Here is a 13,653-nt window from a genome sequence, read left to right as displayed (position 1 = left end):
ACTTTTTGTACCTACAGAACTTCTTTTAAAAGGTTATACAATTGTGTGTTTTGGCATTCAGCCCTTGTTCCTAGTTGGCATTATTTTTGATCTTGATATAATGGTTTTAATCTTCAGAAAGTTGTGTTCTGAAGTACTCCACAAGCATATTCCACTAGGAATGAAATTTATATTTGTATTTTGTTTTTGAAAAACAAAAATACATTTTTTGAGAATTGTAATCAGTGCCTATATTTTGCTTTGAGATATGCTACAGATGTATTTAACTAATTTACTGTAGATAAATTTACTGCAGCTTGTGTTAACTTAGTTTTAGCTAAGATTATTATTTAAATGAATATATGATTCAGTATAAATAGTATCTTCTTTGTACCCGAGTCCAAAGTGGACTGGATTCTATTACTTTGTGTGTGTACCTTCAGATCAGTTTTTGATTCCTGGCAACTGCCTGGGCTAGTCCCTGCAGTTTTCTTGGCAAAGTTTTTCAGAAGTGGTTTGCCATTGCCTGCTTCCTAGGGCTGAGAAAGAGTGACTGATCCAAGGTCACCCAGCTGGCTTTGTGCCTAAGGTGGGACTAGAACTCACTGGCTCTCTAATCTATTACTTCAGTCCTAACCAAATATGTGAATTTATTAGGCCTAATATATTTGGGGCTTGGTCCACTGGCAATAACAACTTGCTTTTTCAAATACAGCATAGTTGAGCTTTTACTAAAATTCAGTGAAGCTGGCTGGTTTAATGGATGATCTGAAAACTAAGCACATAGTGAGTAAAGAGTTAGCTTATGGGCAACAATTAAGGCTGCAAGGAATAAAGTTGCAACATGACCCTGCAAAAATCATTAATGATAGAAGATCCCACCATTCTCTTTGCGGGAATATCCACTGTTTGTGGCTGCAGTGTGTGGAGATTCTGCAAAAAAAGACACAAATAATTTTGTCAGCTGTCATTGACTATTCAGATAACTGACTGCCCCCCCGCCCCACACAACAACATTACGAGTAAATAACAGGCATCTTGCAATGGAGCAAAGCTACAGAGTCTAATTTTTTTTAATGGCTCTACCCTAAAAATACTGTAAGTAATACTGCCAGCAGCATTTTTTTTAAAAGAACTACCATTTGTCATTTTTTTCTGTATTTAAGTTTGTTCTATTTCACTAAGCTATTGGAATGTAAGTATTTACAATAGAGAGAAAGTTTACATCACTCTGTTATTATCCACTTTGAATGAAGAAGCTTTTAACACAGAGCTAGGGTTAAGGATATATTATATTCTCTCAAAAGAAAACTGGATAAAGAAAATAAACTAGAGAGGGGGTTATTTTGAAAATTGACCTGCTGTAAAGGTTTCTGTTCTTATCTTAGCTCCTCTTCAACCAAAAGAGGCATTTAATGGTCATGCTTACCAATGGCTCCCTCAATGCTGTGGATAGATTCTTTTACAGGATTAACCCAGTGTCTCACAGAAAGGCTCCTGGAAGTAGAATGCTGAACTGAAGGCACAGTGTATTCCTTCAAAGGCTCTAACCCCTTAAGCATTCTGCTGTGCTCAAAAACAAAGGACATACATTAGCAAGAAAGCATTACCTCTTGGGCAGAGATAATTGCTGAATGGTAAACATTAAAATAAATTAATGTATTGTGCAAGTCATCTTTCATTAATTAAAAGAGGTAGGATAGGGCCATTTAACTAAGGAAACAATAGCCTACTGTTCAAATGTCTGAGAACATTTAGAATTAGCAGGAATTATTGACTCTTAGAGTTGGAAAGGGCCATTTAGGCTATGGAGTCTAATCACCTGCTCAGTACAGAAATTGAATTAAACTATCCCTAATAAATGACTTTCAAAGTAGTCTCAAAGATGCATCTATAACTAGTCAAGGGACTGCATTCTGGAACTTGGATACATCTAAGTTATGTTTTCACAGATGGATTTGTCTTTGTTTCAAATTATAAATAATATTAAATATATATTTTACATGCCTGATTGTAAACTCACCCAGTTCCAGATTTTTAAAAGCATGGATGAGGTTTGGAGGGCTAAACAAAGTGCATCTCTGCACAGTTATATTCAGCTTGTGCTCTGTTTCAAAATTTCCTAGTACCAATTATGCCAAGAGCAGCAAGGAAAATATTGAATATAAGCACCAATTCTTAGTCTCTTCTGTTTACAGATTTGGTTTTGTAGCCCAGTTCACGGTCTGGTATGCCATTCCTAAGAATCCAGTGTGAACTGTGATAACCTAGTCTGAATGCAGCAGTTATAAGTACTATATACTGGTAATAGCCTTTGGAAGGAGATCAATATATCTTTTTAGGTACTGATTCTTGGACTATACAGTGTCACTGGATAGAGCCCCTAGTCTATTAAGTCCTAGCCAGTAATAGCACCTCTTGAATTATATTTTTGTTTTATATATTAGTAGGATACTAGTTGAAATGTACCCTGAATTAAATGAAATGTGACTCATGTGGACAAGACTTGTCTAATGTGAAAAAATATAATCTTCTAATAAGTATTATTGATAGGGTTATGACTATGGGCATATTGATCACATACATGCTACTGTTGGTTTCATAGCTGTAAGAATTGCACAACTATTAGAGTATACAGTACATCCATCGGAGGCCGATGCTCTTTTCTTAAATTTAGAAGAATAAAGACTTATGCTTACCCATGGTCATCAAAGATGGTTTCTTTATGGAGGACTACCTGACTTTTGTCTTTAAGCAGATCTTCATGGTGATTGTACAGAGAACTGAGGTTAAAATCCAGACTGTCTCTAGAAATCTACAAATGAGATTGGTAGGTGGGAAGCATGTTGACTTTACAAACGTAAATTAGCGATTGTGCAGTAGAAATTTTTAAAAGTGGAACAGTATATGCAAACAGTTCAGGAATTGCCTGTCTAATAGTAAAACTGACAATGCAAAAAAGAAGGTCCATATTATGGATAAGGTAATGTACAGTCAGGACCAAAAATATTGGAACAAGGGTAACTATTTTGGCATTTGGCCTCTGTACACCACCACATTGAAGTTGAAAGGAAACACACCCAGATAGGAGTGAAGTTAGGACTTTCAGCTGTAATTCAAGGGGTTTGACAAAAGTGGGACCCTGACCATTCAGGAAGTACAGCCAGTGGCATACACACACACCCATTGTTGGTGGCTCATAAGTAATTGAATGAACGGCTGATAAGCAGCTGCATGGCCAGGTGTGTCCTGTTTCCTGGGTACCCCATGACCAATCAAGCAGGTAAAAGGCCTGGAGGTGGTTCTGAGTGTTACATTTGCATTTGGTAGCTGTTCACTGGAACTCTCAACATGAGCTCCAAAGAGGTGTCCATGCAAGTGAAGGAGACCATCATTAGGCTGAGAAAACAAAATAAACCCATCAGAGAGATAGCAAGAACATTGGAAGTGGCCAATACAACAGTTTGGAACATCCTGAAAAAGAAGGAATGAACTGGCAAGCTCAGCAACAGCAAAAGGCCTGGAAGAACATGGAAGACAACTAAAGTGGATGACCGCAGAATTCTCATGGTGAAGAGGAACCCTTTCACAACATCTAGGCCAGGTCAAGAATGCTCTTGAGGAGGTAGGCATGTCATTGTCAACATCTACAGTCAAGAGACAGCTTTATGAATGTAAATACAGAGGCTTCATAACAAGGTGCAAACCACTGGTAGCACTCAAGAACAGAAAGGCCAGATTAGACTTTACCAGCAAACACCTAAAAAAGCCTGCCCAGTTCTGGAATAAGATTCTTTGAGCTGATGAAACCAAGATTAACTTGCACCAGAATGATAGGAAGAGAAAAGTATGGAGAAGGAAAGGAACAGCTCATGATCCAAAGCATACCACGTCATCTGTCAAACATGGTGGAGGCAGTGTTATGGCATGGGCATGTATGGCTGCCAATGGAACCAGGTCACTGGTGTTTATTGATGACTTGACTGCTGATAAAAGCAGCAGGATGAATTCTGAAGTGTATAGGGCTATACTTTCTGCTCAGATTCAGCCAAATGCTGCCAAACTGATAGGACGCCACTTCATATTGCAGATGGATAATGACCCAAAACATACAGCAAAAGCGACCCAAGAGTAGTGGGATGTTCTTCAATGGCCAAGTCAGTCACCTGATCTCAACCCAATAGAGCATGCTTTTCACCTACTGAAGACAAGACTGAAGGTAGAAAGACCCACAAACAAGCAGCAGTTGAAGGCAGCTGCAGTAAAGGCCTGGCAAAGCATCTTGAGGGAGGAAACTCAGCATTTGGTCATGTCCATGGGTTCCAGACTTCAGGCAGTCATTGACTGCAAAGGATTTTCATCCAGGTATTAAAGGCAATCCTTATGTTTGTCGTGATGTTGTTTTGTTCCATTACTTATGAGCCACCAACGATGGGAGAGTGTGTATGCCACTGGCTGTACTTCCTGAATGGTTAGTGCCCCACTTTTGTCAAACCCCTTGAATTACAGCTGAAAGTCCTGACTTCACTCCCATCTGGGTGTGTTTCCTTTCAACTTCAATGTGGTGGTGTACAGAGGCCAAATGTCAAAAGAGTTATCCATGTTCCAGTATTTCTGGTCCTGACTGTAAGAGTCTTGCAATAAATGGCATGTTCTCAGTATTAAGGTTGTGCAAAGTGGCACCATTTTATATATCTACCACATCAGTGGAATGCAACTGTACCACAATACAGAAAAGCAAGGTGGTGTGTCTTGACACATCCAATTTAAATATCAATATAGGTTGCTTCATTCTACTGTGGCTCCTTTTATTAGTGAAATTAAACAATAGAAATGTTTATAGAATTAAAACTATATAAAATAATAAAAATGAATAAAACCAAGAAAAAAAAATCTATGTAATAGTAATATCTATCTAGATTGGTCATATAAATCTAGACCATATAGAAATATACTACATCTTCTCCTTTCTACAAAGACATTTCAAAAATAAAAAAAACACATCTCTAGAATTCACTCTTTGACATGTGGAGTGCTGTTTTCCTCTGCATAGGGTGATTCTCTTAACTGATCCCGAGCTGGAGTTCTTAATACAATGTAAAATTCTGTAATTTTGGAATGTAGTTTAACATTGCATTTACATCTAACTATATTTTTCTCTAAAATTATATTGATTTGAAACCAAATGGAACCATGAAAGAATGCAACTAAATCATATGAATGAAAGAGCCCTGAATTTTCTAACAATGCCATTACAAGAAATGCCGTGACAGAAATGTTTTTAAAAAGACAGTATTTGGAAAGTCCAATAAACATGAACCAAGAATTTCTGATGAATTAACTTCATCCCTATGTCATAAGTGTATTTAACATTTCTTAAAACTTGGGCCCATTGATTTTCCAAGAATGGATATTCCAGTTCCTTATCCCACAAATAAGGTATGTATATTGCCAACATAAACCATCCTATCTTTAATTTTGTATAGAATTGAATTGTTGGTTTTATTTCAAATACAACTTCTATTGAACATTTAAGTATTTCTGCTGTCTCTGAAACTGCTAAAGCATCCAGACCATGTTGTTCTAATCATCCATATTTAAATTAGTTATACTGACAAACAACTGATTCAAGTAAATTATATTCAAAATGTAACTCTGAAAATCCTTAAAGTACCCATTAGTAATTAACTGATTCAAGGTGTTAATCCCTTACACAGCTCAGAACTTCTAATAAAACATTTTCCCCATTTTTGAATTAAGATTACTCCATAACAACTGTTTCTCATGTGAATCCAGATCAAAATTTACAGCTTCCCTATTAATGCATCTAGCAGCCTTCAAAGCTATGAAAGCATGCCTTTGTTTAATAAAAATTGACCCAAGAACTTGCCAAGATTTCAAAAGACACACACTGGCTCTCTGAACAAACCCCAATGGGATAATGTTCAAATAAATTTTCATTCCACGTGAACATTTTATCAAAGTGAAGTGTCCCTTTGAGGTCCTCCAAGCCTGTTTAGTATGTATATGTTTGTGAGGCATTTTAAAGGAAGGGATAATAAAGAGCTAAAGAGAGAAGAAGGCATCTTAAAAAAAACCAAAGACAACAATATCACAGCAATATATATATATTTTTTTACCTCAGGTTCTGAGTACCAGACTTCTCTTCTGATGCTTGCTAAAGTTGGTGTTCCATGTAGCCGATTCCAGGGGTCTTGTTGCTGGGAAAGATGGGTGGGCATGCCATAGGGGATTTTCTGGATCATTAAGAATCATATGAAACATATTGTACTGACTTGATGATAAAGAGATGAAACTGAACTGCTTATGATTTAGACTAACCCTTCCAATACTGTCTGTCATTACTGAAGTTGGAATCTAAGGAATGAGCACATGCAGGTAAATATTTTGGCCTTTTTCCTGACTATTTCAGTCCTGTTGACTCTCATGTATTTTTAAAATACAGGATTAGTCTAGACAACCACAGAGAGAGAGTTCACAGGTTCTTCCACTCAGGAAAAAAAAAGCCAATATAGCAACAGATTTCAGCAAACGGACAATATCAAATCATTCTTGCTTTAAAGGGAAATCTAGAATGTTATATAGAACATTCTATATAATTCCCTTGTGTTTTTCAGATAGCAGGTTGCAAGGGATTCTCATCTTATTTTGGGCAGTCTTCCTCAACCTGTTACTCTCCAGAGGAGTTGGATTAGAATTCATAAACTTCTCACCATTCTGTTGGCAGAGAAGTCTGGGACTTGCAGTCTAATACCTCTGGAGGGCATCACATTGGGGAAGACTGATGTTGGATCAGCAGCTTAGTAAAAGGTCTCAAAATTGATTGCTTGACTTGGACAAAACTGGTTGCTTGGCTTGACTCAAATTTTACTATGAACATCTGACTCCTCAGCTCTTTGGCATACATTCTAACAGAGGTTCTATTATTGTGCCTTTCAATAGCTCAATATTTTCTTATCTTTTCCTTTTTTTCCAGTCCCCTCTTTAAGGAAGTTCCCATTACCCCAGTGAAATATAAACATAACTATAATAATTGCATTGTGCTTTTTAATACATTTTTGTAAAGAACATTACAGCAAGAGAAGATCACTTAATTTTGGCAAATGATCTCCTGTCTTTATCTTTTGCCTCCAAGTCTTTTTTTTTTTTTTTGCATCTTGATTTATAACTCTGGGTGAAAGGCTTGTTTCTCTCTCTTTAATTAATATGAGTCATTTAATTGAAATATAAATAAATAAAATTTATCAAATTTATATGGCCACCCATCTCACACAAAGTGACAGTTTTCAGTTGTCTGAAAAGCAAGAAAAATAGGACAAATTTCCTACCTGTGCATTTTACAGATACCAAATATATACAGGGTTTTTTTTTTAAGCCAGACCTCTCCACATTTTATCCTGTATTAATAAGCATTATAAAATGTGTGTCTCAGGTTCAAAAGTAGTTTCCAGTATAATCTATAAATTAAAATACTGTTAAGATGCTAAAGGGAAGCGGAGGCTGTACTATTGTTGAATCAATCGCCTCTACATTTCATTAGGAAAATTAAATGCATCACAGTACAAATGCATGTGTCTATATAATAAATGTTATCTTTCTTTTAAAGAAAGAATAGAAGGAATCTCTCTTACCTGGGCACTCCTATTCTTGCCATTGTAGGTATTTTCATTTTCGTAATGAGGGAATGGAAAGGGGTTCCTAGCGGGTGACATGCTCCAGCCTTTCGCAGCAGGAGGGCTGCCAGCTGCCAAAGCGGTCAATGCGGATCCCGGGTTCTCTCGCCGCCTGTCAGTTTTGTTTAGGATATGATGGCGGTTGCTAGGCGACAGGGTCTTCTGGAGCCCTCCGGTCACTATTGAAAGCGCCCTCTAATGGCTGGAAAGAAAAGCGAAGCTTCTGGAGGCAGAAGGGAAACCCAAGAAGCGGCGAGCAGCTGGAAAGGATATAAACCAGCACGCGCGCGCTTTATGCCCCCTCGCTTACACGAAATAAAGAAAAACCCAACCTGAAGGATACTTGTAAAATCAGTCCCCCTTTTTAATGTATTGTCGAAGGCTTTCACGGCCGGCATACGATGGCTGGTGTGGGTCTTCCGGGCTGTGTGGCCGTGGTCTTGAAGTCTTGTTTCCTAACGTTTCGCCCAGCCCGGAAGACCCACACCAGCCACAGTCCCCCTTTTTCTTTCAGTTTTTACGGTCGATGGTTTAAGCGCACTGAATGGCTCAGAAAGGCCTTTCCAATTCTCCCCCCCTCCTAAGCCCCAGTGGGATTACTTAGAAGAGTTAGTCCCAGGTGAAGGGAAACACCAACGGAGAAGCGAGGCGCCCCATTTAATCGTTTCAGAGCCCGACCGTAACTTGGGCTAAGGGGAGCCAGCACCCAGGAGCCGGCAGGCGAGGTGCGAAAGGGCTGGGCTGCTGCGCTAGGGCTCCTGAGCCGAGAACGGCCGCCAAAAGCGCCACCCGTTATCCCGGCTCAGGATTGGATCGTTACTGCAGCGCGCGCGGCTTGAGCGACTCCGGGGCGGCCTCGCTGGAGCCGCTGAACTGGCGCTTCGAAAGCAAACGGCCCTCCCTCCGCCGCGCGCCCCAGCAACTCGCGCGTCTTTCAAGCCTCAGGTGCTCCTCGGCATTCGGAGGGCCGCGCGGCGGAGGCAGCTGCGGTTGCTAGGCAGCGAGGTGTGGGCGGTCCGAGGGGGCGGGGCGGGCTCCTGCATCCCTCTCTGCCCCAGAGCGCTGCCGCCGCCGCCGCCGCACCTGAGCCGGTGACTGCCTGCCCGAGGTGCAGCGCGACGACCGGCTCCTCGCTGCTGCTCCTGCGCCACGATGGCTGGGGCTGGCAGGCTCCATCCTGCTGCGGGGATAGCCAGCTGCTGCTGCTGCCGCCACCCTGTTGGGATCGGGTGGAGGCGCCTGCCGCTCCTCCTGCTCTGTCTGTTGTTGCTGCTTTGGGCGGGCGCCGCTACTCAGGGGGAGAATCTCCACGCCTGCAAAGAGGTACCCGCGGCGGGGCAGGGTGACATCTTACTCTTTCTGCGTAGGGAAAAGCGGGGGGGGGGGGGGGGAAGGCATCTGTGGCCAGGTCGCAAGAGTCGAATTGGGGAGGTCCACGTTAAAATCATTGTCGAAATATCCTTGTCCAAGCCTCGGGTTTACTACCAAAAAAAAAAAAAAAACTCCCCTGTCAAAGTAGAGGAAAACCCACTTTAGCTGCGCATCGTTTCTTTCAAATGGATGTGAATGAACAAAAGCAAAACCGTTGAAAGATTTTGATTGAGGTAGGTGGGCATTGGTAAACATTATAAACATCTGGGTTTCCCCCCCCCCAGGTGTTTTGGGCTACTAAGAATAGCACATTTGTTAGGAACAATTTCTGTTTAATGGGCTAAGAGGTGTGTGTGTTAAACATGGGAGTAAACTAACTTCACACCACCACCTCCCTCAAAGGAGAAGACTTCAGAGTGAGCAATATTCTGGCAGCAATGAATCAGCAGTGGGGCTGAGTTTCGTTAAATCGTTGCCCTCTGAATTTTCTACACACTGGCTATGAGACCTCTTTGGTTATCCCCATGGAAATGGACAGCTGTTGATGTTCTCTAGAGACCCATTCTACCTCAAACGTAGCTGAAATAAGAGTTATTTCTTATCTTAAGGGAGTAGCTTATTTATTGTGGCATGGGCTTTTGCTTAAAGATGTGTTAACCTTTAAGGTACCGCTGGATTCCCTGTTCCTTAACAGTCTCTCTGGCCTGAGCAAATGTTCTGTCAGCAATAGTGAGATCTGCCTTGACTTAAAGCAAAGGAAATAGCAAGAATACAACTTGCAAAGCAGAAGAGAGAGTCTTTTAACTGCTGCTCAACTTTCAACCACATGAGTATTTGTTCTGCTGGATCCTACCTCCACTAGCTGCTATCTGCAATTTACCTTGGGAAATTGACCAAATGTTTACCTATTTTTTTCAGGTTACGTGGCAGGTTGTCAGTGAGTCAGTGAGGCACTAATATTCTAATAGGTTAACATAGCATTACCTTCATTTCTTCTGAGCTTGTTTGTTTTTGTTTCCTTTTGAACAATATAAAGGATGGAAATGAAACTAAATACAGTGAAATTAAATGGGGAAAAAGAATTTAAAAGAGTGGCCAGACACATGGGAGTTAATAACCTTTTATTTGCTTTTGTTATACAGACTATTGTTGCATTCCAGAGGCTGAAATGGGTGAGGCAAGTGACACTTCTTGCCATATGGTTCACTTTTTAAAAATGCACTGGAAATGCTCACTTTTCTGAATGTAACATTATTGAAATGTTTTTTTCCTATTGCAGTTTTATGAGTAGCTTTTTTTTCCCAACTCATTTCATTGAAAATTGTACCCCTCCAAAAACTGTTGCAATTGTCAGAAAGGACTTTATGCCCATATGAAACTGAATTTGTCAACCTGGTGCCTTGCTGTTTTGGAACTGTAACTTCCATAATTCCCAGCCAACACGCTAACAGCTATGCTGCATGTGAAATGTAGTCTCACCGTATCCAGAAGGTAGTCAGTTGAGGAAAGCTTACAGTGAAATCTTATACTGTGTGCATATATGTATCTATAAAATGTACTGTTTGCCTTTTATTACTGCTTATGCAGCAGACAATTTCTTTGCTTTTTATATTTATTGCCAATGTAATAGTACAAAATAGAATTAAACTGTAAAATTATAAAAATATCTTAAATCCCAAGCATTTTTACAATGAACACAAGAATGGGATATAACAGCATAGGATCAATTAAGATTTCAGCAGGCTACATTATAGATATGGTTGTGAGCCTTGCAATTCCAACTCTGATAGAAGTATGAGCTGTAGTGGATAAAATAAGTAGTCCAGCAAGTAGTCCAGCAAGTAAACTGTTCAGATTTCATACAGAGCATCCAGATTTTCTTGAAACCTCAGTAGGAGGGTATGAAAAAATTACAGGACTAGGTTTTTCCTCAATCATATACTGTTTCTGAATCAAGGATATGAAACATGAATGCATGCATGCAGTTATGGGACCAACACATATGTATTTGTATGACAATGAGGCCTGCATATGGATGTGGATTTATTACTGGAGCTGGACACCTGCAAAGATTCAATCTTTAACAATACTGTAGGCTGAAGGTAGGAGCATCCATGGTGGGAGGGGCTGGGACCACTTGATTGAAGACTTGCCCCTTTTTTATGTGCGTTACATGATGAACATATAAAAGGGCAGGGCTTTTGTTGTGTTATCATGGTTACCATCTTGACTTTTTTGACCCCCAAAACTCTTCTGGTAGAAGATTTTCATTTGTTAGTTTGTAGTTGTGAGCAGAGGAGGATTATTTTGACGCGTGTCTAGACAGAATCATTCCCAGTGGAATGCTTTTCTTATCATGTAGGCTAAGAGATTAATGTAAGTCCCAGCATAACGTGGAATAATTTCAGAATGATCAGCACTATGTCTTTTTGATAGAAAAAGCATTCAGAATACTCTTTTCTGTGCATTCCTATGGTTACATATAAATAAGTATTTTGATCTCAACAGGAGCATCAAAGATTCTCACGATTTCAGTTGTCCCAGAGTTTATTTCCAAAAAAGTGCTGCTTACTGCAGAAACTTAATTTCCTCAGAAATAAGTTCTACTGAAATGTTAGGGATTTATTCCAAATCTGTTCAGGTTTACATGCAAAAATATAATGTGATTCCTCTTAAAGGTAAGTCCCTTGGATGGTTGGTGTACCTTGCTTCAAAGAGAATATGCTTTGGCTCATGGCCAGATGGTTATATGACCAACTTGGCAGTAACATGGTGTACTTGGGCTTCCAACTGATTAAAAGATTTTAATTTGATTACTTTCTTTTTACCTGGTCAAATAAGATGATTAAATTTAAATACAAATAAAGAATAATCAGAATGAACTGCTTGGTGAGACCTGCACAGCTTTTGATTCACTCAGGTAATGCTACCATTAGGTACTAGAAGTTGCCTGGTATTTAATAACTTTCACAATTTTGGAGTTTAGGATAGTTAGAAAAATAGGTTTCTTAAAGCCTAGATGGGAGTACTGCAGTGCTAGTGATGTGTAACTGTGTCTTGTGCAGCAAACCTAGATGAAGGGAATTGGTTATCATTACTTACCTGTTTTTAGCCATTATTATTAATGATATCATATGAGTCTTACATAAATATCTCACCTACCTCAAGCCTGAAATGAAAATGTCAGCGCTGCTTTTAGTGTACTGAGAAAAGGAAAGTAATAATAAATGCATTCAAGGACAGCACATGTCATTTAAGGATTTCAGGTTATTGGCAAGATTAGTTCTGAAGCCACGGGAACAGCTAGATGCATTTTGCAAAGGTCCTGATTTCAGGCCAGTGGAGGATTGCCGCTGGGTTTTAGCAGATAGGGGTATCTGGGCCACCCTAGCCATGCTGAGTATTCAGCTGGGACAAGAATAAAAGAAGATTGCTTTGTCTGGCATGTTCAGTACAGAACAGCAGGACTTGAAAGGGTACTTCTTAAGCATTACTGGTGGTAGAAGGGAGGTGGTGAGTAAAACGAAGGGCAACATTGATTTTTTCAGCACTGCTTCCCAGCTTTCTCAGGGTTGTAGCCACAGGAGAGCCAAGCATTGTTCTAAATCCTACCATAAATACCCAATTGTCTTTAGATAAAGAAAAGAGAGGAAAATGGGAGGTGGGGGTAGAGAAGATAAGCTTCTGGTCCTGCAGCTGCTATTTGACAAAATTAAAATCAAAGGATTTGGGCAATACCAGCTCAGAATGTTGGTAGTGACAGCCCTAATACATTTGAGGTACAGCAGATTAGAAGGTGCCAGTTTTAAACAAACAAAAACAACGGTCTGTTCATTTCCCTCCACCATCTGGTATGTATGGAACTTCATGCTGGCCTTGAAACCAGGAGACTGTGAGTTCTAGTCTTGCCTTAGGCATGAAAGCCGGCTGGGTGACTTTGGGTCAGTCACTCTCTCTCAGCCCAACTTGTCTCTTAGGATTGTTGTTGTGGGGAAAATAGAAGGCAGGAGTATTAAGTATGTTCGCCACCTTGAGTTGACCAAAATATATAAAAGGCAGGATAAAAATGTAATAATAATTCAGACAAAGACAAAGTAATAGAAAATGAAGCTAAAGTGCTCTGGGACTTTAGAATTCAAACAGACAAACACTCACCACACAACACCCCAGATTTAACAATTGTTGATAAGAAAGACAAAGAAGTCTGAATAGTGGACATTGCAATATCTGGAGACAGCAGAAGAGAAGAGAAAGAACTGGAGAAAATCACAAAATATAAAGACTTGCAAATAGAAGTAAAATGACTATGGCAAAAGAAAGCAAAGATAGTACCCATTGTAATAGGCACCTTGAGTGCAATCCCAAAACATTTCGAGCACCACTTGAACGCCATCAGCATTGACAAAATCACCATCAGTCAATTGCAAAAGGCTGCTTTACTTGGAACAGCTCACATCCTGCAATGATACCTTTAACACAGTCAAACAACAACAACTGCCTATCCCAGGTCCTTAGGAAGGACTTGACAGGTGGATAAAAATGCCAAATCCAGTCTGGCTGACTGTGCAACCAACCATAATAATAGAACATCTGGATTTGTGGGTGCTGA

At 39.9% G+C, this 13,653-nt stretch overlaps 2 protein-coding genes across 4 annotated transcripts in view; one reads left to right on the top strand and one right to left on the bottom strand.

Annotated features, from left to right (window-relative positions):
• Positions 1 to 775: 775 nt before the first annotated feature.
• Positions 776 to 7,982, bottom strand: CFAP276 (cilia and flagella associated protein 276). Its single transcript, XM_007433485.3, has 5 exons — positions 7,632 to 7,982; positions 6,120 to 6,236; positions 2,679 to 2,794; positions 1,409 to 1,545; positions 776 to 912 (listed from the first exon to the last, which is right to left on the bottom strand). Exons 1-5 carry the CDS (start codon positions 7,710 to 7,712, stop codon positions 842 to 844), a joined length of 522 nt encoding a protein of 173 aa, XP_007433547.1. The 5' UTR covers positions 7,713 to 7,982; the 3' UTR covers positions 776 to 841.
• A 757-nt stretch (positions 7,983 to 8,739) lies between these two features.
• ELAPOR1 (endosome-lysosome associated apoptosis and autophagy regulator 1) overlaps positions 8,740 to 13,653 on the top strand; it is a 61,651-nt gene continuing 56,737 nt past the window's right edge. For all 3 annotated transcript variants that reach the window (XR_015798325.1, XM_088153164.1, XM_088153166.1), the window contains exon 1: positions 8,740 to 8,996. Coding sequence is in view for 2 of the 3 variants with exons in the window: in XM_088153164.1 (XP_088009290.1) it covers positions 8,826 to 8,996 (171 nt within the window). In the remaining variant the exon portion in view is untranslated. The remainder of the gene's footprint in view (positions 8,997 to 13,653) is intronic.

This window comes from Python bivittatus, unplaced genomic scaffold (assembly GCF_059951505.1).
Source record: "Python bivittatus isolate LINGU-HERP-01145 unplaced genomic scaffold, Pbiv_v1 ctg000700_np1212, whole genome shotgun sequence".
Lineage (NCBI taxonomy): Eukaryota > Metazoa > Chordata > Lepidosauria > Squamata > Pythonidae > Python > Python bivittatus.
The sequence above is the reverse complement of the archived record's forward strand: the minus strand, read 5'-3'. Positions and strand labels throughout refer to the sequence as shown.

Bases quoted from the DNA above. Each gene is read 5' to 3' on its own strand.
- CFAP276 (XM_007433485.3), bottom strand. From the start codon at position 7,712: ATGTCACCCGCTAGGAACCCCTTTCCATTCCCTCATTACGAAAATGAA. The intron at 6,237-7,631 runs GTAAGAGAGATT...TTAATGATCCAG, and splicing joins GCAAGAATAGGAGTGCCCAG to AAAATCCCCTATGGCATGCC. The intron at 2,795-6,119 runs GTAAAAAAATAT...TCTCATTTGTAG, and splicing joins TCTGGTACTCAGAACCTGAG to ATTTCTAGAGACAGTCTGGA.